The sequence below is a fragment of the Thunnus thynnus genome, chromosome 19 (assembly GCF_963924715.1).
Source record: "Thunnus thynnus chromosome 19, fThuThy2.1, whole genome shotgun sequence".
NCBI classification, from domain to species: domain Eukaryota; kingdom Metazoa; phylum Chordata; class Actinopteri; order Scombriformes; family Scombridae; genus Thunnus; species Thunnus thynnus.
The window spans coordinates 18,306,543-18,334,453 of NC_089535.1; the positions used below are offsets into that span (position 1 = coordinate 18,306,543).

The 27,911-nt window shown below is 40.1% G+C and overlaps 1 protein-coding gene across 2 annotated transcripts; it reads right to left on the reverse strand.

Moving 5' to 3' along the window:
- Positions 1–64: 64 nt before the first annotated feature.
- On the reverse strand, positions 65–27,829 carry atp2a2b (ATPase sarcoplasmic/endoplasmic reticulum Ca2+ transporting 2b). 2 transcript variants are annotated; one of them, XM_067574519.1, is made up of 24 exons: positions 27,206–27,829; positions 26,898–26,915; positions 26,687–26,769; positions 24,331–24,435; positions 20,850–20,988; positions 12,959–13,039; positions 11,788–11,873; positions 11,042–11,197; positions 10,786–10,927; positions 10,318–10,484; positions 6,789–6,877; positions 6,483–6,585; positions 6,219–6,350; positions 5,936–6,055; positions 5,587–5,805; positions 5,255–5,378; positions 4,865–5,076; positions 4,405–4,625; positions 4,112–4,314; positions 3,920–4,005; positions 3,597–3,730; positions 3,048–3,165; positions 714–2,873; positions 65–245 (listed from the first exon to the last, which is right to left on the reverse strand). In XM_067574519.1, the coding sequence occupies exons 1-23, from the start codon at positions 27,321–27,323 to the stop codon at positions 2,601–2,603; spliced, it is 3,129 nt and encodes a 1,042-aa protein (XP_067430620.1). In that variant the 5' UTR covers positions 27,324–27,829; the 3' UTR covers positions 65–245; positions 714–2,600. The 2 variants fall into 2 exon arrangements, with proteins under 2 accessions (XP_067430620.1, XP_067430621.1); XM_067574520.1 differs by having other exon boundaries at positions 2,753–2,873; positions 27,206–27,828.
- Positions 27,830–27,911: the final 82 nt, after the last annotated feature.

Sequence of the window (27,911 nt, forward strand, 5' to 3'; positions counted from 1 at the left end):
GCGCATGGAGCAAAGCCCAACCACCTTTTTTTCTTTTAAGTGTACCCATATGTATTTGGTCATATTATTGTGAAAACATCTTTTTTTTTTTTTTTTTTTGTCTGTGCATGGGCACACACACTGCTGGTCATCATGGTGTCTGAGGTGTGTGATGTTTTAGAGTGAGCACACATGCTGGATGGGTAGGATGACTCCAGCCTCTGAGCCCACTCTGAAAATTATGCCAAGCTTTTATGAGAGCCAACCTGAAAGGGAGAGAAAAGGAAAGTTAGAATAAAAACACTGACTTTTCACAATTCAAAGACATAAAAAAAAATTCTATATATGTTTTTTTTTTTTTTTTTTTTAAAACCACGTTTTCAATGGTAGGTTTTGTGAACATAAGCAAGTGTCAGCGGTGAAAGGAACAGCACACAGTGACATTCACAATAGTGGCATGTGGTCAACATGAAGGCCAAGTTTCTCTAGTTTTCTCTCCCGTAATCACTCACATACCTCTAACAGAACAATTTACAACTTCTATCAGTGACTTGGACATCACCTAGACAAGTTACCTGGACATCATTTCCCAAAATTCTTCTTAATTTAATTGTAGAAGGAAATCAAATCTCTATTCCAGGGAGTGACTTCTCTCAAAGTTTCTGCAGTCGTCTTGTTTTTAAATCAGTAGTTCTACTGTAGTGAAGAGTGTGAAAAAGCAAATGGATACTCACTCTAGTGACAGGGGAGCCAATGGAAGGCATTGAGGAAGAAAGCACACAGTTGTTGTCAAGTGGAACACAAACACACAGTGCGAACAAACCCAGGCTTCTACCCCTAAAAAGCATGCTTTAGACGGGGGTTTTTTCTCACACATGGAAGTTTCCATTCAGAATGATGCTTTAAGTTAGTGCAGTTGACTGTATGTGTGGTACGCCCAGCACAAACTAAGACCTCTAAACATTAAAGCCTGTCAGAGTCAAATATACAACAAGATCTGTTTCACTGTGTCATGAATATCTCCTGCCCGTCATGTTGCGCCAAGGAAACTGAAGCATTCATATGTCTGAAATGATTTGTATTCAAGTATTATATGCACATACAGAAAAACACTGGATATGGATAATGGTAACCATCGGCCTCAACTGTAATAAATAAAGACAGAAAACACTTTGATTCAAAGGGTTCAAGAGTGTATTTTTTTTTCTTGAAGTATAAAACAACATTTTGGGTGTTTATTTGCAATCCAGGTTCATTTGGAGTATTTGCTGTATTAGTATTTTTTGTAATGATTTTAATTTTACTGTCCTTTGAATCAAACGCCATGGAGATGGTAATTGGTATACATCATCCCCAAAACACTTCTGTCTCTCAAGCAAAACAACAAATAAAGTTAATGAATGTCAACAATCAATACAAACAAAATAAATCCTTAAAAATGTTAGAGGGAGAGGGAAGATTTTGTTCTCGGGTTTTCTGCACAAGCAAATAGGGGCACACCTCAGATGTTACGCTTTAGCGAGACTGTGGAAAGCCATATGAGGGAAAGCATCTAGAGATGAGCAAAAAAAAAACCAAAATGATCTTTTTATCATATTGAGGTAGCTGTGCTCTGCCCAGTGCAGAAAAACTGGCTTCTATCAAATCATAAATCGTTAAAAAAAAAAAGAAAAATCCATGAAGTTAATTTTAACTCTAACATGGGGGGGACATACACAATTAAATTAGGAATGAGAAACCACATACAGTTCATGCTTGGTCACAGGACATGCGGCTTTTGTTTTTCGGGATTTTTTTTTCCTTTTTTTTTTCTATTTTGTTTAAGCGGAGCATTCAGATGTTCACTCCCAAACCTTTTCCCCAGTCCTCGTCTGCCACACGGAGCTTCTCCTCTCTGAAAGAGTTCTGACTTTATACTGAAGACACAATGGTAAACATTAGAAAATAAATGAAGGCGGTATGTCTAAGCCACGCTGGTCAAACAATTTACAAAGCCATTTAAAAAAAAAAAAAGAAAAAGAAAAAAAGTTGCATAAAATAGTGTTCAATCTCTGTACAAATCAATGATTTTCTGATATCTTAAATTTCCTTTTCATGAAGAGGGAAGCTAAAAAAAACAATTTGCTTTTGTTACTGTAGTGACATAAGACAATTGATATTCCCCAAATAATTAAAAATAGAAACCTTAAAGGCAATATTGACATAACAAAAAAAAAAAAAAAAAAAACTGGCAACAGTATATTTTCTTTCAAACCAGCAACAAAGTCCACAGCTATGGGAGTGATGGTCTTCTAACACTCGCATTTAAATCCTCACCCGTTTACAAATCCGATCCCAACTCAAAAACAGGTGACTTTTCAATGTTAACATTTTGTAGTATTTGTTACGTTTCATGTGTTACAGTTGGTCCTTCTCGTACACACACGCACACACGGTAGGCACGCACAAGCACACACACTAACTCTACAAACGCGCACACACGCTAGCTATGCACATGTAGGAAGGCAGAGAGGGAAGAGGGAGAGGAAAGGGGGGGGAAGTGATGGCGGTGTGGAGAGGGGTGGGGAGGGAGGGAGGGAGGGAAATGGAAAACGGAAAAGTTGAGGTTGTGCTCAAGTCAGTCAGGACCAGAACATGTCGGCCATGTTAGTGTCGGAGCTGTAGATCCAGAGGACCAAGGGGAGGGAAACAGCCACGAAGGGCCAGGAGATGCCCTCCATACATGCAGACAGGGCGCAGCCTTTGGAGCTGCCAGGCTTCTCCAGCTCTTTACCGGGCTCCAGGTAGTTCCTGGCGGCAAACTTAAGCATCTCGTCCAGTAGGATGACAGGAAGAGAGATCTTGAGCACCATCAGCCACTGTGTCAGATTCAGAGGGGTGATCTGGAAGATGATCTGTGAGAGGGGCAAAAGGTAAAAGTCACATTATATGGTGGCACAGTCTAATTTTGAAATCAGGCTGGATCTCCAATTCGGCTTCACGGTCATGTCACGAGGACCCTCTTTTTATTCAACATTGTCCCGACTCCACAGTATGGCTAGAGGAAACTAAAAAGACATATTTCTTACCGGAAGAGGCTCCACATAGAGGATGAGGAAGTGAAGGGACATGGAGAGGCAGATGGCTCCCAGCAGCCACACATTCTCCCAGGGGGGCATACGCAGCAGGGACTGGTTCTCTGACACACTGAGCAACAACAAAGACAAAAGGACATGTTCATTAAAGTCTCACTCACAGTCAGTGAGTCAGTCAGTACTTAAATACACTGTGATGTGGGTTCATTACCCATTACATATTACAGAAAAACACAGGGTTTGTGTGTGAGAGTGCTAGTGGAGATAAATTAGGGCTAAACGTACAATAAATAACAGCAGAAAATGTACAGATCTGGAGTTAAATTGGTCACGGCCAATGTACACGCATCAGCTGTATTTTTGCCAAAGAAGCTTGCATCTCTGAAGCATGAAATCCACTTGTAAATGTATATAAATGCCTGTATAAACTTGTTCATGTTGGTAGACGGTGAGATAGAAGCTGAATCCTGTGGACATTCGAACGTGCTGAACATGTTGCACCTGTTGATTTGTTGGTTGTGAGGATATCTTGCTCAAACTAACCTGTTGAGGGCATTGCACATCTCAATGGTGACCAGCACCGACAGGGCCATGGTCATAGGATAAGGAGACTCAAACACCTTACAGTCCATATCCTGGAAGTCTGGATTCTCAGGACCACACTGCAGGAAGTGGCTCTATATGAAGTGGTTGGAAAAAAAAACAACATAAAACAACAATTAATTTATAGAGTTGTTAATAATATTGTATTTTAGTGTGTAGTGCATATTTGAAAAATGATTCATAGTATTTGGCAAAAACTGATTAGGCCTGAAAGTTTGTGTGTTGAATTAACATGATAGTAGTCGTCTGTCTGTTGTTCATACCAGCTGGTAAAACGTGATCCTTGGACCATCCTCAGCAGCAACAAACCACCAGGCAGCAGCACCAACAGTGGCAGCACCCACATAACCTGGTGACACAAAAAAATAAAAAATACATCACTGTCACAAAACAGCACACACACTTTGTGAACACATATTTCCTTCAACAATCAGGGACACCATTTCCTCTCTTACATCCAATAGCTAGGTATCTGAAGAAGAGCCATCCAGAGATGAGGGGCTCGCGGGCGTTACGTGGAGGTTTGTTCATGATGTCCAGGTCTGGAGGGTTGAAGCCTAAAGCGGTGGCGGGCAAACCGTCGGTCACCAGGTTGACCCAGAGCAGCTGAACAGGGATGAGAGCTTCAGGGAAGCCCAGAGCTGCGGTCAAGAAGATGCTGCACACAGAAGAAGCAGATTATGATTACAGAGGAAAAAAAAAAAGAATGGTGTGTGTATATTTTGTGTTAAGTAAATTTAAGACTTACCAGACAACTTCGCCCACGTTAGAAGAGATGAGGTATCTGATGAACTGTTTCATGTTATTATAAATGGCTCTGCCTTCCTCTACAGCAGCTACAATAGTGGAAAAGTTGTCATCAGCGAGCACCATCTCGGAGGCGGTCTTTGCCACGGCTGTGCCTGAGCCCATGGCGATGCCGATCTCTGCCTTCTTTAGAGCAGGAGCATCGTTTACTCCGTCACCAGTCTGAGGGGGAGGGTGAAAACCAGGGCAGGAAATTAGAAATAACACCAAAATTCATTATGATTTTCAGTGTTTTACAATGCATGATACAGTTTCTACTTGGAAGATCAGCCAATCTTATCTGGTATCATTTCTTTAAACAAAAAAAGGTGATTAACAACTGGAAAATGTGACAATGACACATGATACTAACAGGTCCTGAAAACCACTTTTAAAGATACAAAAAGGGCTTTTCTTCTTACCATAGCTGTAATCTCATCATAGGACTGCAGATACTCGACGATCTTGGATTTGTGTGAAGGCTCGACGCGAGCAAAGCAGCGGGCCTTGACCACAGCGTCTCTTTGTGCAGCAGGAGACAGATCATCAAACTCTCGGCCAGTGAAAGCCATGCTGGAGACGTCATCCTCCTCTCCAAAAATACCAATACGTCTGCAGATCGCCACAGCCGTCCCTAAAAATACAATCGAGCACACGTTATTAACTTAAAGCTTCTTGAAACGAAATGAATTATGATGAACTCTATTTGACCTGTTTCCTTGTTTGTGTAGTGGGAGAATGTTCTCTTGAATGAACGTTGAATGAAGAGATTAGAACAATTTGTGCCAGTTCAGTTTACTCTCTCTACGTACCCTTGTTGTCTCCAGTGATCATAATTACTCGAATGCCTGCAAGTCGGCAGAGTCTGATAGAAGCTGCCACCTCTGCCCTGGGAGGATCCAGCATGCCCACGCACCCGACAAATGTCAGATCAGTCTGCATCATAAAAAGAAAGTCAAATGGATGCAGGATTCAGATTCTTGTTCTCACTTCTAACTGTATAATTGTAAAAAGTCCAAGTGGTGAATAGACTTTTTGAGCAGCTATGTCGTGTCAGACACTGACAGCTAACAAAGTCATACCAGATTAAGGAACCTGAAAGCCAAAAATCTAGGGAACTATATCAATCCCTCCCAGCTCTCACCTCATACTCAATAAAGCGGGTGGAGTCCTCCAATATCAGGTCGTCCTTGCTCATGGGGTTGTCTCGGGTGGCCAGGGCCAGACAACGCAGGGTGTCCCTGCCGGTTCCATATTCCCTGATCACGGACATTAGCTTTTCCTTGATGCCAGGGGTCAAGGGCACCTTGTTACTGCCGACACGAATGTGTGTGCACCTGTCAATCACTCCCTCAGGGGCGCCCTGCAAGCAGGCACAGACAGAACAATTGAAATGCAGGTTTGATCAGAGAAAAAAGGAGAGGACAAAACAACAAAATCTAGGAAAAAGCTGGTCAATAAGGCAGAAATAATGCTCAATGTTAATGCCATACCTTTACAAACATCTTGCCGACAGAGGAACGGGCTTTGTTAGGGGTGCAGTACACAGACATGGACTTCCTGTCTCTGGAAAATTCCAAGGTAAACTCTTTCTTCATCAGCTGCTTGATCACCTAAAGATATGATAAAACACAAATGCAATGAGCACTTTCTTCTACTTTGAACAGGTTTGTCTTTCTGCAATTAATTTTCCATATTCTTATTCAAATAAAGTACATTAAAAAAATTCTGTTTGCATTGCAAGGAATTGTCTTCAAAGAACTGAAGGTTACATACAGAATTACAGGCGTTGGCTCTCTCGATCTTGGACAGGCCTTTAACATCTGTATCAAACACGTTCATCTTCTCCACCAGGCACGTGAGAGCCGTCTCCGTGGCCTCTCCCACCTTCTCGTACACACCTTTGGTCTGGACGAAAATCAAAGACAGAGAAAATGAAAAATCCTGTAGTCAATCTTCATCAGAAAAAAAAAACCAAACAAACACGCAACACACATAAGGTCCTATGAACTGCACATGCAAACAAGATTCACTTCCAACCTCATTATAGTCCAATGAGGAGTCATTACAGAGAGCACAGATAGAGGCCAGCTCCACCAAGGCATCATACTGGGAACATTTGACTGGTTTGGCGTCATGGAACCTAAACAAAACAGAGGCAGACAGGAAACAACTAGTGAGCCAACTATGCAGAAGCCATAAAAAAACAGGTGTGAACATGTCAAAACCTGAATAGTATAAAAGAAATTTTCAAATTAGTTTAGAAGGATCTCTTTCCTAGTGGTTTAAAACTTCATTTTGTTTTAGATACATTTTCATTTCACACTTAAAACACAGAATACTCACACTTCTCCATCTGGGGCATATGTAGAGCCAGTGACAGTGAATTCCTTTAAGGAACAATGATCGCCCTCTGCTCGGTCAATGATAAACATCTAGAAAACACAAACATTGTAGAGACAAATTATTAATATTTCATAGTCACACACCACATCTATTGAGAGCAACCATGGATATGACAATGCTAGAAGCTAACCGATACATCCAGCAGGTGGCAGCAACACGCTACCATCCGCTGGAAATAAACCTTCATATCATGAGTCCACTTGAACATAGAACAGCACACAATATCGAAATGCTGAGCCAAAGCAGACAATGAACACTCTGGTGGGGAGGGCCCATAAATGTCATCTTACAGCAAGGCAGACACGGAATTCCTGTAAGTGCAGTCACACTACATGAATAAACTCTGGATACGGCGGAAATAGTTTGACCTTGAGTATCCAAATCTTTGGGTAATGAGACTGCTTATTGTGTCTGATTTATTCATGATCAAGATGATTTTTTTTAATAATTGGAATAGGAGGAATTTGTTCATTTAACACAAAAATGTTCCCCATTCAAAGATAAGAGTGTTCATTTTTCCAAGACAGCGATACAAGGAAATCCACAACAAAGACCAAATCGGAAGAAAAGTGAACACATTTGCCCAAAATTGAGGGGGGGGTAGGAAAGAGTTACATGAGGGATGAAAATAGAAATATCTGTAAAAAAAAAAAAAAAAAAAAAATGATGAGCCGGCATTATGGCTGCAGTACCTTCAGGCACCAGCCACAATACAAAAAAGCAGTGATGTCAATGGTAGTCCTACCGAAAATCCGAGGAGTTGAAGAGAAACATGAAGTCACTCGGGGGAGACTAATTTTAGTACTGCCCTATTTGGACAGGGGATAGCTCGGATGCTGCAGATGCGTCTCGCGCACAAGTTTCCCCGACAGTAACTATCAAACAGCCATTAATGGCATCCTATGGGATCTAATGTGAGGCTTTTCAAACATGTTCAACACGATTTTGACTTGTTCCACACAATTTTGACTTGAGGAAAATTGTGCAGGATGAGCAAGGAAAGAAGCAGAGAGAGAGAGACAGGGGAAGGAGAGAGAATCTCTTAAGACAAGGTCAGTTACGCAACTCTACTGCTGGTTCCGCTGTAAGTGACTAACTACTGCATACTGATCAGCATGCTGCCTTAACAAGAAGGGGGGAGGAGAGTGGAATGAGGAGGGAAGAAAGGAGGAGGGAAACAGAAGAGCAGCGAGATAAAGGGCTGAGGAAGAGCGCTGAGGAAGACGGAAGGACGGAGCAGGAGGGAGAAATTACACAAATGGAAAACTAGAAATGTATGCCTCTGCCAACTAGTCAAGTTGCAGCTTACATCCATGTCTGTTCAGACTTTGAAGGAATTTAATAAAATCACCACAGTTTCAAGGTGGGCACCCAAGATTAGTGTCACCAATTCAGTATCCGACCAAATGTGAAACATGGTCACAATCTCTCCTTCTGTTCCTCAGTTATGGCGTTGAAAAACAGCCAGAAAAGTGTTTTTGCAGAACATTATGATGTCACAGTGACGCCGAACTTTGACCTTTTGGATATAAAATGTCATCACTTCATCATTTTATCCTATTAGACATTTGTGTGAAACTTACATAACTGCATATGAATTCTTGAGTTATCATTTGACCTCTAAAATCTAATCAAGAGCTTGGAAAATCATGCATACTTTGTTAGACTAAAATAGACAGTAAACAGATAATAGTTCATACAGCCTAAAGCTATTCATGCTCATAAGGAATCCGAAAATATATACACAACATGTACTTTTTAATCTTGTTTAATCTCAGCCTGTGTACAACTAAATCCTTCATTATCCTTTATTAGTCATTCAATGTCAGCAGCACTCAGTTCTCAATAAATCCCTACTGTCAGTGTTGAAAAGTTTACACTTGAAAGGTTCTCAGATGTCAGGATAGAAGCCAGCCCAAGCTCTTTCCATGTATGGCAACTGGTTTTTATAGTATTTATTTTTGTACTTTTCTCTCATTTGTCTTTCAGTTTGAGATGACCGTTTCCAAATACAGTGCAATCCTCATCACTGCTCACTGTACTGTTGCCCTTGAGAGGATGTAGACAGCCAATGCTGCCTCCATGGCACATGCTGTCGACACTGTGTGTTTGCAATCCTCAGATTCACATTACGACTTGAATACTAATAGTTTGGTTGATGAGAGTTTTCAGACTTAAAATGAGGTCTGGGCCCTGAAAATGTTAGAGATTTAAGAGATGGATCGCTCAAATTAATCACTGGCAGCTTCAGCTCCACGGGTTCATTTGAGCTCACTGCTCCTGTTTAAATATTATGGCGTGCCACTTAAATAGTTCCTCAATCCAATCTTATTCTAAAAAAGGTACAAAAATAATAATTACACTCATTTCAGATGCCCCATTTGCAATTAACTGTCAATCAATGAACTCCTCCAGTGGGACACACTGAGCACATCCTGTTCTCATTTATCACACTTGGCTGGCGGTGATTTTAACTAGTATTCTTCAGCATAAACTAATTATCAGTGGCAAGTAGTCTGGACTCGTCTTAACACTGCTTACACATGTAAAGAAGGCCAGATCTAAGGCAGCAGAAAGGGTAATGATGTACACTCATTGACAAGTGTGGTCATGATCAGGTCAATTATTTTTGTCTAATAAATGATCATTTATTTAATGATTACTGTTAGTATAATATGACCCTAGCCCGTCGTGTGCTCTCACCTAACATTCTGAAGTACGCCCTATTTTTTTGTGTCTGCTCTACAAGCTGCATGCCAACATTTACACTGGTTACTATGACATCAATGTGAAAGCTGTTAGATAAGCCAACAATGTCAACATAATCTGAGTTGACTAAGAGATGACGGTTGAAGGTTAATGAGTCAACTTAAAATGACTGTTTTCTATAGCAACAAATAGTCTCTGAGGTAAATGTGTGAAATAATGGGGTAAATATAAGATTCCATATTCACAGTGAAATAAAAAAACATTTGACTTATGCTAAAAACTCCTCACAGCCAAGTGCAATTTAATTGTTTTATGAGAAGGCTGAAAAGGCTTACAGCTCTTTTTGTGGTCAAAATATCAATAACATTTTGGCCAACATGACATTGATGAAGTAAGGAAAAAATATTTTCTAAATAAAATGTTTTTTCACATCATTAATCATTGTTCTCTGTCTCTTTTTTGTGGAAAAGTGTATATTAACTTCATTTTTAAACTTTAAGTTTTTACTTAACATCTTTTAACTGCAGATTTCTATTATTGTCATTTCGTGTGCAGCCGGCAGGCTAAGTATGCCCCTTGAAAAATCTAATCGAATATGCAATTCTCTTTCATCTCTAGGTGGTTGTGTGTGTCAATATGAGATTTATGAATAAATACTTGAAATCCACAAAACAATCCACGACTGAGCTCTCTCCCAGGTACTAATGAAAAAGCTTTACGTTTTCCTTCCTCTCTCTGCTGTTGTTCAATCCTCTCTTACCCTGCACACAGACATCTGATTGGTGGTCAACGTGCCGGTCTTGTCAGAGCAGATGACAGATGTACAGCCGAGGGTCTCCACAGAGGGTAAACTGCGGACAATGGCATTCTTCTTGGCCATACGCCGTGTTCCCAAAGCCAGGCAAGTGGTGATGACAGCAGGCAGACCTGGAGAGAAACAGCAACACAACCACAGAGGAAAAAAAAAAAAGAAGAGGATTAAGACATATAGGAGAGGTGATAAAGGGTTACAGAAAGAAATGGAGACAGCCAATAACAAACCACACTTTTCCATTTCCTCAAGTAACGAGTAAATGATTGTCCCTGTATCATGAAATACTGAAAAATTGCCAATAATATAGGATTTTCCAGCAGTTTGTTCCAGCAGTCTGAATAATGTCACAGCAAGGGAGCCTCAAGAGAAACTTAACATGTCACATGGCTGCATTTGTGTAACTCTCCAGCTCACCTTCCGGGATAGCAGCGACTGCCAGAGCCACAGCAATCTTGAAGTAGTAGACAGCACCACGGATCCAGGAGCCTCCATGGACAGGATCATTGAAATGTCCGATATTGATGATCCACACGGCAATGCAGATCAGAGTAATGACCTTCAATTATACAACATTAATCAGAATTTTAAAGATCATAGCAATAATAGCATTTTGACTGTTTTTACTGTCATTTTATAATTAAGAAAAAAGGTAAAAGCGGCGTGACAGCACCTTGGATAGTTGCTGTCCGAACTCATCCAGCTTTTGTTGCAGCGGTGTTCTCTCCTGCTCTGTCGATGCCATCTCATCTCGGATTTTGCCGATCTCTGTGTTGCCAGCTGTGGCCACCACAACACCAACAGCCTTACCAGCTGCGATGTTGGTGCCCTGAGGAGGAGTAGAGAAAAGCAGTAGAAAACAATTAAAGTGTGATTAGGCTTCTGGGTAAGGGGGGGGTGAACTAGTTTGACAACTATTTTGAGACATGTGTCATCAAGATACAGAGGAGATTCAACGTGCGGCAAGAGTCAACACGCAACAATAATCCGCTTGATAAACACATTTTAGAGACAGTAAAGGCTGCCGTGGTAATGCACTCCAACAATGATTTTTGTATATAAATGTGCACATAATGTAAATCCTTTCAACTAATTACATTTCCAAACTGATGAGGACTCTTGAGCTTTTCATGCACTGTATGTTTTTTTGCATATATGAGTAAGAAAAAGTGAGGATATAAATGGATGATTTAAAATTTTCCAAAAGCACTGTCACTCTAAATTAGAAAAATGGATGTGAAGAATGATGATGGTATAAAAAAAAAAAAACAACAGCATGAGGAGGAGGAGGATGACAGCAGAACATTTCTGCCTTTACAGGTGTAAGTCAGACACTCAAAAGATGAAAAGGGGTGAGGATTTTTTTCTAAATTGTAAAATAGTACTGAACAGCCTAAAATGGTCTTGTTAGTCACTCACAGAGAAGAGCATGTTTTTCTTGTCCTGGTTGACAGCACGTGGGTCAGGCACCGGGTCCGTGTGTTTGATCACAGACACAGACTCTCCTGCAGAAGGAAAGAAGAACGAGGAGGAAACAAAACAAACAAACAAACAAACAAAAAAAAATGAGCAAGGGAAGCAGTGGGAGAGTTTCTACACAGTAGAGCAAAACGGTAGTTGTCAAGTCAAGTCAATCTTATCTCTACAGCCCAACATCACAAATCACAAATTTGCCTCAGGAGGCTTTACAGTCTGTACAACAATACAACATCCTCTGTCCTTAGGCCCTCCATTCGAAAAAGGAAAAACTCCCTAAAAAAACCCAAAACTTTAACAGGGGGAAAAAAATTGAATAAGTAGTTGTGATGCTTGGTTGACACTTTGGGCAGATATGTGTGGAAAAGGCTCTGCAGATGACTGAGCAGGCCTGACAATTACCAAATGCTACATCGCCACTGCCTTTCAAACCCCATATCTGATAGCGGGGTTGCACTGTGTGTGTGTGTGCGTGCGTGCGTGAGTGTGTAATCAACTGTGCAAGGCCTGCGCTGTTCTGATAGAATAAGGCAGTGAGCATCTTACAGGAGGTATGGCCATGAATGGGGAAGAGAAGAGGGGAGAAAATAGCTGAAACACTAAAATATCCCATGGAATTTGCTACCAATTAAGGCAGCAAGACAAGAGATTTAAAGCCTTGATTCTCATAAACCTCCCCTCTCGTGTATCATCCGTCCTTCGATATTCTCCCCTCCTAATTTTTTCCGTAGCTATATTGATGTCCAATTATCCATCCGCGGCTTCATCCGTTTACTTTTCCTTTCATCCTCATCACTCATTTCTTTTTGTTTTGTATTGGCTGAGCAGCCATGACTACGGGGTGTAATGAGGGCATATGCGTCAAAGAAAGGCTGAAATTGCTCGTTCTTGTTCTACTGTGTCTCGGGTTGAAAAAGGGTGTTAAATCTATTGCGGCGGCAGGCTAAGAAATGCGTGTCTATATACTATATGTAAGCTGGGCTGGAAAAATTGTATTTTGTAAACACACAAAGTGTATAATCATGTAATGGGTGAGGATGCGGAGAGGCAGAAACATGAATCAATAGAAACTCACACAGACAAAAAGCTCAAAACAATTAAAAAACAGTTATACCTGTAAGAATTGATTGGTCTACCCTCAGTGTGGTTGACTTGATCGAGGTCAGCCTGATGTCTGCAGGCACTTTATCACCAACTGTGGATAGAAACAACAAGCAGAAGACATACTTAAGTGCCCTTTCACGGTTAAAAGAATCTGTAAATGGCGCTGACTCCAAGTGGATGGACACCTTGTATAAGTAGAATAAGTTAAGTTGGGAAAAAGTGTACAAACACTTTGACAAGTGATAAAAGCAGAGGAGCGGTGCTAAGATTAGATAAGACTATATTCAGCCATTTACTCGAGTCTCGGAAACAAAATCAACTGCCAAAATCAACCCATTCTGCTCGGGATCATTAAAACAATCAAACTCAAGTTATTTGTTGGAGAGAGGCGGCGGGGAGAGTTATGCATTCAAATATTATTAACGTTCATCTCATCTCCCGCACAGGACATAAATAGATCATTTCTCATTCTTTCCACTAACACGAGGCTTTAAGCAATCCCCAGTAAAACAAATGTAAAATGTAAATATACACCAAATTCCAAACAAGTGTTTCCTCTGTAGAAAGTGCTTAAGTACAGTTAAAGCCACTGACATTTGATTTCTTTTTAAGCAGAGCTAATAAACAGTTGGACTCCTTTGTATGGTTTCACATGGTTCTGATCTGGGCAGATAAAAAGTGTTGATAATGAACCGTTCGGCTTTGTGGTTTGAGGGAAAAAAAAAAACATTAGACCGCACTACATTCAGATGAACATCAGCTTTCAAGTGATGTTTTCTTTGGAGTTTTCCATTACAAAAGAATTTCTATGGGATGAGATCGGAAATACAAACATGCAATATATTATGTCTTAAAAAGGTCGGATCCATGATTAATTACTTTAAAAAACACCTGAAAATAGGTTTTAAAGGGTTAGGGTAAACATATGTATTATTATGTTCACCATATTATACTATACTATTACAGTAATACAACAGGTCAGCTCCAGGTCCCCAGAGCTGCCAAAATTGACATTTTAATGAAATTCTGAAGCATGATGGAAAATCCCACTGTTGTACCAAAGCTAACAGTAAGACATCACACAACTTAAAAGGGTGAAGGCAAAAGCAATATAAAGTTTTGACCCGTAGGCTCTTAAGAGATCCCTTTGTGGACAGCGGAGAGTGGTGACAGGCATGTAAACCAACCTTTGGGCCTCTGCAGTGCCCCTCAGAGCAGAGAGGAAGACAAGGAGGAAGGAGGAGGAGAAAATGGGAAGAGGGATTAGATGAGTCCTGCAAAACACACGTCCAAAAATGGGAAAACTATTTTGATCAGTTGCAAACATGTGCTGCTGGATTTGGGGGAAGGGGAAGGATAAAAAAAAACCTTCTGGTTTAAGCGAGGAGAACCCGCTCCACGTCATGTGGACCGAAATAGAAACAGTATGACGTGTCCTTGCGTACAGACTCTTCATTCATTCCCACCGTTCTCATGAGTTGTGACAGCTTTTAGCCATCAATACAGAAGCTTAAGTGAGGAAATTCAACTCAATAAACAAGTAGCCAATAAAGCAACACTGTACCTATAATTTTTAAAAACTCAATTTTGTTACAGTAACATGGTAGTGCTGAGTTCATGCTGAGTGATAAAGCTACTAGACTGTACCAGCTACACTACCAAATTTGGTCTTCTACTTGACTAGAGATGTCAAAACCACTTCATCATCACCTGCCTGTCTTCAAACTAGATCCCCCTTAACAGAAAAGAGAAGGTGCAAAACGATGAGACACAAAGGAGACGAGGAACTGCAGTCGTTTGAAATATTAAAGATTCAAAGCCTTGTGGGAAGATACCTTTACCCACTGTTGGTGTTTACTGACAACAAGGTCACAGCAAGCAGAATAACCCACTTTGACAGGCAGTGAGAAAGAAGATTGATCTATTCATTATTAAGGCTTTTAAATTTGCCTTTAAAAAATAAAACCCTTGTCAATTAGGATAGGTATGTTGACTTGAGTACTTTATTTAAGTGTATTATGTTCACTATTATGACAAACTTACTTCTCTAGGCAATAAGGAGCCTATTAAGTTTCATGCATTGGTCAACAATGATTCAATAGATAAATATAAGCTGCAATTATCAAAGCCTCTGAAATGACTGTTACTGTGAATTAATGTTGCTACAGGTCACTCTATTTTGCACACAATGAAAACAGCTATTTTTGCAATTATCTTCAGAAATTTGCTGCAGTGACCCAAAATTTGCAGCTGTTTCAACTTAAAGAGTGGCAATATCTTTCCTTCCATCTTACAGAACATGCTCTTTTTAGCTCTTATATTTTCTGGGAAAGTGTGGACAGCTTCTGGGATAGGGACCTTTCCTCCTCCCATGTGAACAAAGGGTTTTAGCTGAATTATCTGTTCCCTAGAGTGAGAGACAAATGTCAGGCTGCATACACTTGACGTGAGTGATAACACCCCAAGTCCTTTTCATAGTCTATCCAGAGTCCCAACCTCTCTCCCCCTTATCCTTACAATGGCCCAAATCCCTTCCCTGTGTGACTGACTGTATAAGTCTCGACTCATGCAAGAATCTCAGGAAATGAAGATGACAACTGTGTCGTTATATCAAAGTCTGAGGTCGACTCAGTATCATAACATAAATTTGAATTTGAGTTATAGTGCAGATACATTTACACCGCACCCAACTATTCATCATGGGGGATCCAGTGAAACTTTAAAGGCCTTAAGGGGGTTGTATATTTTCTCTCCCAGTGACTGATGCTTCCTGGTGAGCTAGCACGTAGGCTTACAGCCTTGAGGGACCTTTCATGAGGTCCTCCAGCCCTCAAGGGACTCTTTCGCTCCTCTTATGAATGGAAAGATCACAAGATCAAACCTTAACATACAAACACACATGAAAGTGGGCATTCCATATCATTTCAGTGTGTTCAAATGATGGACTGATACCTTAAACACATGATAGGCAGAGAGGGAGGACATGAGAGCATGGACGAGTGGAACAGATAGGCAGCAGCGGACGGGCAGAGACAGATAGCTTGGGGTGATGACAATAGACAGACTATCCTTCACTCTTTAAACACAAGAGAAGAGAGAGTGGCCATCTGGAGCACAAATTATTTATCCAAATGAATCCGTACCCTTTCTAAACGTTACATCCTGTCTTGATGTCGCCTCCCCCGGGACAGAACAACATTTATGATGAACACTGCCCTCAGATTGTGGTTAAGATAAAACCACAAGCCAGGAAGAGCAGAGGTGATCACAAATATACATCCGAGCTACATACAACCAGCAAGAGTGAGTCTGAGGGAACAAAAGAAAAATGGGAAAGGAAGGACATGCCTTATAGACTGTTGTTGCATGGGTCAAGGTCATCACTTTGGCAACAGATTTAGCACCTCTTGCCCCAATAAGGAATTGCAAGCAAAAAGCAATGTGAAGGAGAGAAAAGAAGCAAACAATTGTTTCCTCAGTAGAGTGCTGGCAGTAAATAAAACCACTTAGGGTTTTAAATGAAACCCTGAAATACTCAAGAGACCAAGCAGTGTATGAGTGGCTCAACTGGGGGATTGTGAGTCATTATGATGTGGGCGACATAAGCCAGAAACTGAAAACATAACTGAAGATAACCAGAAATGCTGTGAAACCTCTTTGACAGTTGAAGTGATTTGTCTAGTACACTCTCTGTGTCCTGTTACTCGTTTACCACAAAACCTACACCAACAGTGGTACTATAATATAAATTTTGCTTCAATATAGTACGATCAGAATGCACCAGTGGCCGCCATATTGATATCTCAATAAGTTGTGTCACTTGATGCTCTGCGCGGAAGGACAGACAAAAGCAAACTGTGCTAAACGATATCCAATTCATACAACAGAAAAACTGTTTGTGCAACACAGCCAATAAACTGAACTGTGACAAGTAAGCAAACACTGAAGGAAAAACATGTTTCATAAGAAAAGTCTTTGCAAGCCTGTAAGACAAGAGTGTGGACATCTGGATAGTTGAGACAGCAGTTTTTTCGTTTGTTTGGTTTTTTTTGAAGATCTGACTAACTCTTTAGGAAGTATAGGCTACATTTGATTGGGAAAGGAGAGGTGGGCATAACCCTGACTGTGTATACAAATAGCATATTATCAACACGGAGCAAGACACATAACCATAGTTATCCACTCACACTCAGAACACAAGAGTTCCACTGACCACTTGATAACAATTGCTCTGATGGAGCATCTGACTTTGTAATGGCCAACTATCACAGCTCTAGACCTAAATTCCTCAAAGGATATAAAACACATGCTTGGTCTGACAAGACAGTTTACAGGCTGGCATAACACTAATTTGTCATCAACCCCCACACTTTCCAACTATTTGTGTTTGCAAACACATACACATGCACACAAAGCTCTTTGGCAAAGAACATTTAACTAAGGTCGCTCTTATAGAAATTGCTCTTTTTGCTGTGGCAGATCCATATTGTACAACTTAAACCTGTTAATCAAATTCATCTTCATTACTTATGTGACCTTCAGAGGCCCATCTATTAGCTTTAGGGCCTTATTTATGCAAAAAGCTTGCTACCACAGACAGTAAATCAGATGGATGTAACTGTGTATACAAATCATGTACACAGGCTTGTTTGGTTCAGCTACTGTCCCACTAAAACATTAAAGTTGGCAAGTTGAATGATCTACGCAACTCTGAATATGGCAAAAGTTGCAGCAACACGAACTGTGGTTCTGCATTTTAACTTCAAACAATATCTGAAGGGTTATCAAGAATATCAAGTGCAGCAGTCCATGCTGAGATCCGCTCCTGTCAGAAGTGAAGAAGATAAGGAGGCTGTAGTGACCACATGATTACTGAGATTGTACAGCAGAAGCTTGAAAAACTAAGCATCATCTGAAGCTTACAGTAGGGGTTGGGTATTGTTCTTGATTATGATTTCATTGATTTTGATTCCAAATGCACAAGTAAGAAACCTCGGTGTCATTTTAGATTCGGACCTCAATTTTAAAGCCCATTTTAATTTGTTGACCAAAACTGCCTTTTCTCATTTGCGCAATATAGTGAGGGTGAGACCTCTACTGGGCCAGCGAGATGCTGAAAAGCTTCTTCATGCTTTTGTTTCTGGTCGTCTTGATTACTGCAACGCTCTATATACTGGTATACTGGCCTACCAAAAGCAGCCAGTGCAAAACTACAGACTATTTACAATGCTGCTGGCAGGGTTTTAACCAAAACTAAAATGAGAGATCATATAACTCCTGTTTTATGAGACCTACACTGGCTCCCTGTATCTTTTAGAATTGATTTTAAAGTCTTTCTCTTAAGTTTTTAAGACACTAAATGGCCTCACCCCCCTTTTATACCACAGCCTATCATTTTATGATCCTTCACGTCCCCCAAGATCCTCCACAGCTGCTCTTTTATCTGTTCCCAAGGTTGCCACTAAAACCTTTGGGGATGCTGCTTTTAGCCCCAAAAATATGGAACACTGTGCCGTTAAATATTAAACTTGCTGACTCAGTGGACGGTTTAAACGACAATGCAAAACCTATCTTTTTATTATAGCCCATAACTAGCAACTGTCTGTTTTGATTTTCTCTAAGTTCTATTTAAATCACTGTGTAAATACAAGCTTATAAATAGTAACACTCATTTTCTCCTTGTGTATGGTTTTAAACTTGTGTTTTTGCTGTTTTTTTTTTGCTGCTGAATTGTGAAGCCCTTTGAGCTGCATCCTGTCCATGAAAGGTACTATAGAAATAAAGGTCAGTCATTTATTCATTCAAATCTCGTGGAACCCTGGTTCAGATTATTGCAGTGTTGCTGGACCCAAAATATACTGCATGAGTTCAAAAAAACACCTTTAATTTGAGCAGATTTAGGCTGCCAAAAAAGTTAATACCTTATCATATGACTGAAAAATGCAAAAATGCACTATTTTGCCAAGCACAAATTAATTGTTCTTTGGTTTGGTTCACAAACAAACTGATATATTCATAAGACGCAGTGTATCAGACTTTGTCAGGGACAGAACAATTAAGACCTATTTCCACTGTATTTCCATCATTTTCCCTGGTATTCAGTGCTTTACATTCGTTATTACTTAAGTTTAAAGTGCTCACATTAGTTGATTCTGGGTCATTATGGATTATGACTACATCAATAATGCTGCAATGTTAAATCATGCTGAAGTCAATGCTTGGCCTCCGTTGCAGGTGATTCATACAGTCATTACATTTTGCTGTATCATCAGTATACTGTATTTTGTGATGCTTAACTACACTTTTGAGTGCTAGTTTCAGTCTGCCATATTGTAGACTCTGTACATGCACTGATGTATTTGAAACTTGGGATGCAGACCAAAGCGCAGTAAATCAGTCCGAATCAAGAACAAGCTGTAAATTTCTTATGGAATTCCATCTCTTGTTTGAGAGTGATTCATGTAAGTCAACACATCCTAATTTTATAGGATGTGTTTCAGAAAATAAAAATTCCCTACCTACGTTGCAGTCGCAATAAAAAAGCGACTGTCTCCATAAGTCATGATGCAATGCCAGGCAATTCTGTAAGTGCTCATCATGGTTTTGACCCCACTGATGCTGATAATTTTAGCTGACTCATGATAGACAAACAGTACAAGTTTAAGTAAAATGTTGCCACAGTGTAACAGAGTGTTGATGCTGGGAGGCACTGGAACCACACTGTGTTAATCCGCAACCCTTTTTAGCTTCTGACAAGATTATAAATACTAAAAGACACTAAAGAAATCTTTTCTGTGACTCTACACCTCTGACCTTCTCTTGGGAAAAGAAAATACATCTTCAAAAGGGACGGTACATATTTAACAGTCATAGAGAACAAATGGAAAAAAGAAATCAAAAAACAGGCAACAAGAAAGATATAAGACAGAAAGAGGCCCATTGAAAAAGACTGATTAGTAAAAAACAAAACAACAACACAAAACAACAAAGAGAAATGAAGAGGAGTGACATAAAAAGGCAAAAACATATGTGGCCCTGTAAAAGTTGAGGTTAGCCAAGAAAAGATGATGTTAACGAACAGATTGAACCTCTGCTCTTATATTGCGTAACTGCTTCACTCAGTACAATTATTCTGACGTTGTCAAGGGGGTTGAACAGGATGAGAGATCAGCTGTGTCTGTGTGTGTGCGCTTGTGTCTAAAACTGAGTAAAAAGTACATCATAACACTGTTGATGTTGTTTACAGAATTGATGATGAATGTTATCCATGTTCTTACAGTCTTATCAGTAGCATATGTCCCACTGAGCAGGTTGCATTTTGCAATAGTTCAGGGCTTAGTAGTCCCAGTCCTAATATCCTCAGCTCACTCCCCAACACTGCATTACTCATGTGGCATTGAGCTCTACATTCACTACATATATATCTGCATGCTGAACTACAACATATACAGTATATTTTAGATTTTAAAAGACACCGGTGCCACACAGATATGCTGCATAGCAGTGACTAATCAAATAAAACAGGAAATTTTGCTAAATTAAACACAGCCAAGTTTGATCAGAGAGACAGATACTGATAGGGACCAACCAAAAGACATTGGCATTATCTTCTGTTTAAGAAGCACAGATGGAGCCAACAGGATTGAAATTCTAATTTCTTGTTGCTATAAACTAAATACCATGCTAAATGCTTTGGCAAACAAGCTGATTATTTTGACTCCTTTGGATAATTTGCATGTAGCATTCAAAGAGAACCAATCTATATATAACAAGTATTCTTTTTATTGAACATCTTTTGAACGCAACTACCATTCTTCACTCATAAATTACAAGCTAGCGAGAATATTCAGAGTATTAGAATGGCTCCTGTCTGAGGGCATGCTTAATAAATTTCCTCTCACCTGCCACCTCCACGATGTCTCCAGGCACAATGTCCCTGGCCTTGATTCTCTGGACACTCTTCCTATCCTGGCGGTACACCTTCCCCATCTCTGGCTCGTACTCCTTGAGTGCTTCGATGGCATTTTCTGCATTTCGCTCCTGAACAGAGGAGATAGGATTAAAGTTCAAAATCAGAATCATCTTTATTGTTTAGTACGTACATTTACGCATACAAGGAATTTGACTCCGGTTTAGTGGCTCTAAACATACTTACAACACAATAATCTGCAGAAAGGTATACAAGGAATGTCTATATATAGGCAAAACCTTTTGTGTCTGTGAACTGTAAACAGGATACAAATAGTGCAAAGGTGTGAAGAGTGCATGGAGTGCTGAGATAAATAGTGAATAGTTAAAAAAAAAACATGACATGTGGTTATGTACAGTATATACAGCCTGTTCAAATATACAGTAAAGAATGAAATGTATTTGTAAAATGAGTAAATTCCAAACAAACAAAGCATTACACGGGACCTGGATGAGATAATCTGTTGAGGCTAGAGCAGTTATTCAAAATAGACTGATAAGTGTTAAGTATTACATAGGGTTCGAAATTTAGCTTTATTGTCATTAAGCAAAGCGACAAATGAAAAATACAAAAAACAAGTGCACATCACCAGTGGTTTAGGACAGACCATGGAGAAGAATTATGTCAACACCGAACATTATTATTATGTTGTAAAAGGCAAAACACGTGAAAGAACGCCCTTGTTTTGGTTTTCAGATTTTAGATTTTCAGGTTACTTAGTAAGTACTGGCGAAAGAGTAATCTGATAAAGACTACATGCCATTCTTTGATTTCTCCAACTTTTTTCTTCTTCTTGCCTCAGTTCCTTCCTAATCATTCTTCACTTGTGTTAGTGTTGACTTTTCCTTGTCTGACTGATTGCTCTTAGATTGGACAGTTTTAGTGGCAGCTCCCAGCCTGGCAGGCAGGCAGCAGTCAACGAGACATAGCAAGATCGGACACACAACCCGGGGACATCATGGTCTTTTGTAAGGAATAACCAGGGACATGCAGCCATTAAAATGGCTGCCAGTAAAGGTGAGGGTTTGCAAGGTTAACAGAAACTAGAAAAGGCACAAAAAAACATCAGTTGCTCTGAATTCAGAAGACATTTCAAAACAGGTAGTTCACCAACAGCAGAGAAAAAGCAGCACACAGAACCTCCTCCACCTCTACATCAATCATACCACTTTGTTTGCATAAACAAAGACAAACAACCAGCCACTTAACTCACATTTGCACTAGTCTCAGCAGGCTGCCTTCAACAAGCATATACTTTACAAGACAATCCACTTGAGACCCACCCAGCCTACCAAGTGAAGGTGTCTTCTTAGACAGAGTATACTGTGGTGTGATTTACAATGATGGGATTGTTCTTTGAAGTTTAAAGTTTTTTTTAGACGTTTATCGTAGGATCACATATTATAAGAGTTAGAAAAATAGGCTCTGTTCACACCTGGCATTAACATGTGTCTTGGATGATCCAGTCACAAGTGGACAGCTTTAAGTACGTCAGTTCACACCTGGCATTAGAATGTGCATCTATTTGCGTCTCTTGTAACCACTTGTGGTCGGCTCTCACTTCCTTGCTCTATATGCAAATAAACACGTACGTCATTTCTGTTTGATAGACCAAATGCGTTGTTTTTAACCGGAAGGAGGCAGCAATGTACTTCCTGTGCCTTATCTGCTGTAAATTAAAAGAGGAAGTTATAGTTTGCTAAGACTCTAGCACACAAACCAAATCCATACTCTTCAGTCTAAATGGTGACAGACAACGTGTTTCGTGCGTACTCCATCCTTAAGAATCCATTTTGCCTGTTGTTGTGGCTTCTTCTTGTTGTTTTGCACTTTAATACGATGCCATTGGTGCACGAATGAGTACGGACATCCGCTCACACAGAGGACGTCAGTTGAGTAGCGGTCCTTTAATGTGGCCCAGGACACATTCACGTAAACACTGCTAAAATATGATGTGTGGTCTGTGCGATCAGATCTCAATGCGTTGTCAATGCATCTTGGGTGCATTCACGCCTGTGCTTAGAGCTGTCCGCTTGTGATCAGATCACCCAACACGCATGTGAACAGGGCTCATAGTCTCACTCAAGACCTACAGCCCCTGATCCATCAACCCTGACCCCAAGGGAGAAGTTATTTCATCAAATTATGATTCAGGGGTTTACTTCTTCCTACACTATAAACTCAAACACAAATAGGAATATGTCACAACAACAACAACAAAAAAAAAAACATCACAGATATTACCCAATGTGAGGTAGGGATCAGGAAATGTCTAATCATTTGATTTAGTAACTTGACACATTACTTAGTGATCTACAAATTAATGTAAACTATATTTATTATTGCAAAAACTTTTAACAGCACTTAAATCTGGCTTTCTTTACACTATGTAGCATCATCTAAGGATCCACATCACCCTTTCTAAACAAAAAGATAGCACATTAAGAAATCAGTGTGGCAGGCTATGTTGACTCCAAGACAACCAGGCATGTCAGTCAATCATATCCAATAGAGACACGTCCATCACAGAATTGTTGGGATGTTCTACAAGAGATATCCCAAGTACACAATCGATCAATTCTGCCCTAGATCGTTTTTGGGTGTATTAATCTAGCCCTGTCATCCACAAGGCAGGTGCAAGAAGTCAGTCCACCTATCTATCATAACAGACTCCAGGGTAACATGTTTGCTAGGGCCATTCTGAATTTGATTGGAGAGGGTGTCAGTGGAAAAAAAAAAGGGTAATTAGTTTTTCTCTGTGTACAAATGAATGCCTCCATCCATTCACTCTTGCAGCCTTTGCTTCCTGCCTATAATTAAGGTATATGTTGACGAATCAATACTGCCTCTCAAAGGACCTGAAACTGTAAATCCTGGGGGAAAGCCAGGACTCAGACACACATAAACACAAGGCCATTTCAAACAACTGCATTTTTCTTTCTTTCTTATCAACAGTGTTTATCTGTTGATCTGGGTGTTGAGCATCTACATACAATTGCCCTTACAGGGATAAATAAAGTTGTCTTGAATTGAATTTGTATTCTCTTTTCTCTAAATGTTTTCCCGCTCTGTCAAGGAGTAAAAGCAAAGATTTCCCTGGAAAGGTAGGTCAATGAATGAGGACCAGAATATAATCAAGTGAGGATTAAGTGGAGCAGACCAGGGTCCCAGAATGATTGAGAGAAGAGAAATGTAGAAGATTGATGTGTTTTTGCCCTGAGGGTCCAATAGGATATGTACTGTACCCTTGGCCTGAATTGGAAATGTTATGGTTCAAACTTTTGTCTTTCATAATAAAATTTAATTATGACTCCCATTCCAAAGGCAATTTTGTACATTGCCAACACACATTTGATGACAACAATCCAACAGTCTTTCATTTTGTGATTTGTATGAATTTAGTGTATATTTACCTGCCAGACTCCTACAATAGCATTTGCTATGAGAATAAGTAGGATAACAAAAGGCTCCACAAAGGCTGTAACGGTTTCTTCTCCCTCCTCAAACCAGGCCAGCACCTACACACGAAAGGGAAAAAAAAATATTAAATACACTGCAGATATTAATACTGAAGCGTGAGATACCTAAAGGAAAATATTAAATGCGAAACATTAAATGAACCCCGAATAAAGGACATGAAAATGAATACTCCTGCATGCTGGATAACCATACCAAGGGGTGTTTACACACTGTTCTCCCCAGTAAGGTAAATGTTTACAGGCTTGACTTTGAAATTGTTGTGCTCGATTTCCACGGAACCTGACATTCAAGCTACTGAATAAAAACACACAGATTTCGCCGCAATAGGTCATAGATAATATCAACTCTGTGTGGCCAACTCCTTTAAGTCGTTGACATGAATAGAACAAACACAACGTAGAAAGGTCGAGGCTATTTTCGGCTAATTGTCTATTTGGTGGCCTAGGACAAATAGTTCTCCATGAGAAGTTTGTCTCACATTATACCCCACAATTAAGTAACCTTTTCATCAAAACATATTACATAACTTAATAAATTGATTAAGTGTTTTCAGCAGCAAATATACATTCACTTGCAAATGCACTTCTGAAGGATTCTGTATTTTCTGTTAATTCTGTAGATCACGTAATGCAAATCGAATATAGTTTTTTTTATACAATAAATTATTAATATGCATTGTTTTTTTTTTAAATGACACTTGCTAGACAATGAAAATTGTTAGGTTTGTTTTGGTAAGAAAATGGTATTTTCTCCAAGTGCCTTTTTCACACACCTTGCTAGGGGATGAAGTTGTGCCATTTAAAGAATCTAATCATTTAATAATTAATAAAAAAAATCAAGCCAGCTTCTGCCAGTATTGCAGAAATTGGGCCAAATGTGTTAGAGAGTCATGTCAGAGAGACTGAGAGCATAGTAACCACCTTCTCTGTTAGAATCTATGCCAGGAGCGAAATGTGTCCGATGAAATACCAACTGCTTCTTTATCTTCTCCAACCTATTTAAGCATGGCCAATGAAACCTCAAATTCAATTCTAAGTGTCTATCAAACAAAGTTGTTCATGCTGCATCTTTCGGTTCCTTAGATGATTTAATGCAAAAATTTAACGGATAATTAAATTTAACTTTTTTTTGTCAAGCTGAAATAAATGTATATATGTCTGCATGTGCTTCTGTGATTGAGAGAGAGTGAATACTACAGCTGGTGATTTATACGTTTTGTAACCATAGCTGGCTGTCATCGCAATGCCTTGGTGACTGATGATATTCTCAGCCAGTGGGCCAACAGCCAATCCTAGAGCCGAAATAGGGCCACAGGATAGTCAACGCAACACTGTATACGACATAAAACTCCCCCGGGGCTTGTCACTCACTGTCATCAACATGACAACATGTGTGCTGGGCATCAATATAATGTTAAGACTCATGACAGCGTTTTAGTTATTGCCAGTGTGTGATTACACGTTAACACTAGAGAATTCCATCATCAGAGGGACATACGGACTTCTCAGGTGTCTCACTCTCAAATATAAAGCATGCTGCACATTTCAACAACATGCCGCACAATCATCAAACATTTTAACATGTTCCCTGATTAACATGTCAGCGTTTCTACTGATGTGTTAACATGATCTCTAGGGAACATCAAGCTGCGATGACTTATGATTTGATCCGTGAGAAAACGCATGTATGCGACGACATATAATAACAACTTAAGGAAGAAACGTGGAAAATGTTTGTCTGCGTTGTGTCAGCGGACAGATTCTGGGCTGCTTTCATCTCTACTTTGAAAAGCATTCTTGCTAAGCTGTGATCTGCACTGAATCAATCAAAAACAACTATATACACACTTTGTAGGAGGACAGAGCTGTGCTGAGAAGAAAAAAATCCCTTTGAATTCATCATTAAAAAGGGTGAAATAAAAGATAGAGGTGGAGACGAACACAGGCAAGGTTCAGAATGCCAAGCTTTACCATTTATTTTTGCCTCAATGTAGAATATTCTTTCATAAGAGAAATGAAGCAGGCTCTTGTATTTAAGATCAGTGTGAATCACCCTCTCCCTAATCTGGCACTAAAATACCCTATCATTTCTCAACCTTATCTCCACAACCTGCTCAGACTTATACTACTACTGATCTCGACAACAATACAGTATAGGAAGCATGACATTTGACTGTGCACAAGTATGAGCTGTTGAATTTGTTTTACTAAGGCAGCGCTATTATGTCCATATTGATTGAACACTGAACAATTTCACCTGTACAGTTAACAAATCACGTGTTATACTTACAAAAGATATGCAGGCAGCGAGCAAAAGGATCCGCACAAGCAAATCTTCAAACTGCTCAACGACCAGTTCCCAAAGGGATTTACCTTGAAAACAAAAAGTTTCATTCAAAAAAAAGTATGCCAAGGTTTCCCTTTCATTGCAAAATTAGGAATAAGAGATTCTAAATATCTACAAGTGACACCTTGCATTTATTTAACAATGATCTACTCACCCTCCTCAGCTGGCAATTCTGCAGATCAGCCCGATCACACCAAATAAAAAAGAAATGGACAATCAGTTAGTTAGATATCAATACTTTTTATACAGTAATAACATGTTACACAGATGGAGGATGACATGCTGTTTAGTTGAGCAACAGGAGTGATGTATTTCCAGTGTTACAACATACAAATCGTGACGTCAGCAGTCTCCCCTTCTGTTCAAGCATGTCGCCCGTTACAAACCGGGAGCCACGGGCCATACATGACACTAAAGAGTGCACTTATTTTTGAGCAAACTGGCGCTAACCGGGCTCCTTACCGTTGGGTCCGTATCGTTCCCGTTGCTTCTTCACTTGCTCTAAACTCAGACCCGTGCTTTCATTCACGTTAAAAAAGCTGTAAACTTCTTCAACCGTCTTCGTGTGTGCGTTATCCATGGTGAAACGGCCACTTGAGGACACCGCTTGGTTTCGCCCTGCTGGTCCCAACCGTCAACCTGTCACGGGGTTCTTTCGTTCCTCCTTTTGGGTGTCAACGCGGGATTTAAATTAAAATAAAAAAGACTTGAAAATAGTACGGCAGCACCCCACAGTGTTGAGTGTTACTGGGTAATTAGCTCTAACATAGGACGCGGCGGCGTGCAGAGAGTGGACGAATTAGCGGCTCCTGAGCTAACGGACAGCTAACAAGCTAACAGGCTAGTTGGGCTCCTTCGGCTCTGCTTGAACTCGCCGGCTTTGCTCCGCGTTCCCGAAAGATCTCGAACGAATAATTCATATCAACATGACAGGCTCATATAGATGTTATTAGTGTCCTCCTCTTCTTGTATCCTGAATAAATCTGTCCAAACAGAGGATTTAAACTCCTTCGCCTGCTCTGCTTGTGTGTTGCGGAATCACCAGTCGCGTCTGTCCGCTGCGTCGAATGCGGCGTTCTGTGTCCGCATGTGGAATCTGCTCATTGGTTGGAGACACCGGAAATCCTCCACTCTCTCTCTTTCTTTTCTCTCAACCAACTACCGTCGG

Coding starts and splice junctions, on each gene's coding strand:
- atp2a2b (XM_067574519.1), bottom strand. CDS start 27,323: ATGGATAACGCACACACGAAGACGGTTGAAGAAGTTTACAGCTTTTTT. Junction 10,928..11,041: donor TCGGACAGCAACTATCCAAG/GTGCTGTCACGC, acceptor GTATAATTGAAG/GTCATTACTCTGATCTGCAT. Junction 6,878..10,317: donor ATCAGATGTCTGTGTGCAGG/GTAAGAGAGGAT, acceptor TGTGTTTTCTAG/ATGTTTATCATTGACCGAGC.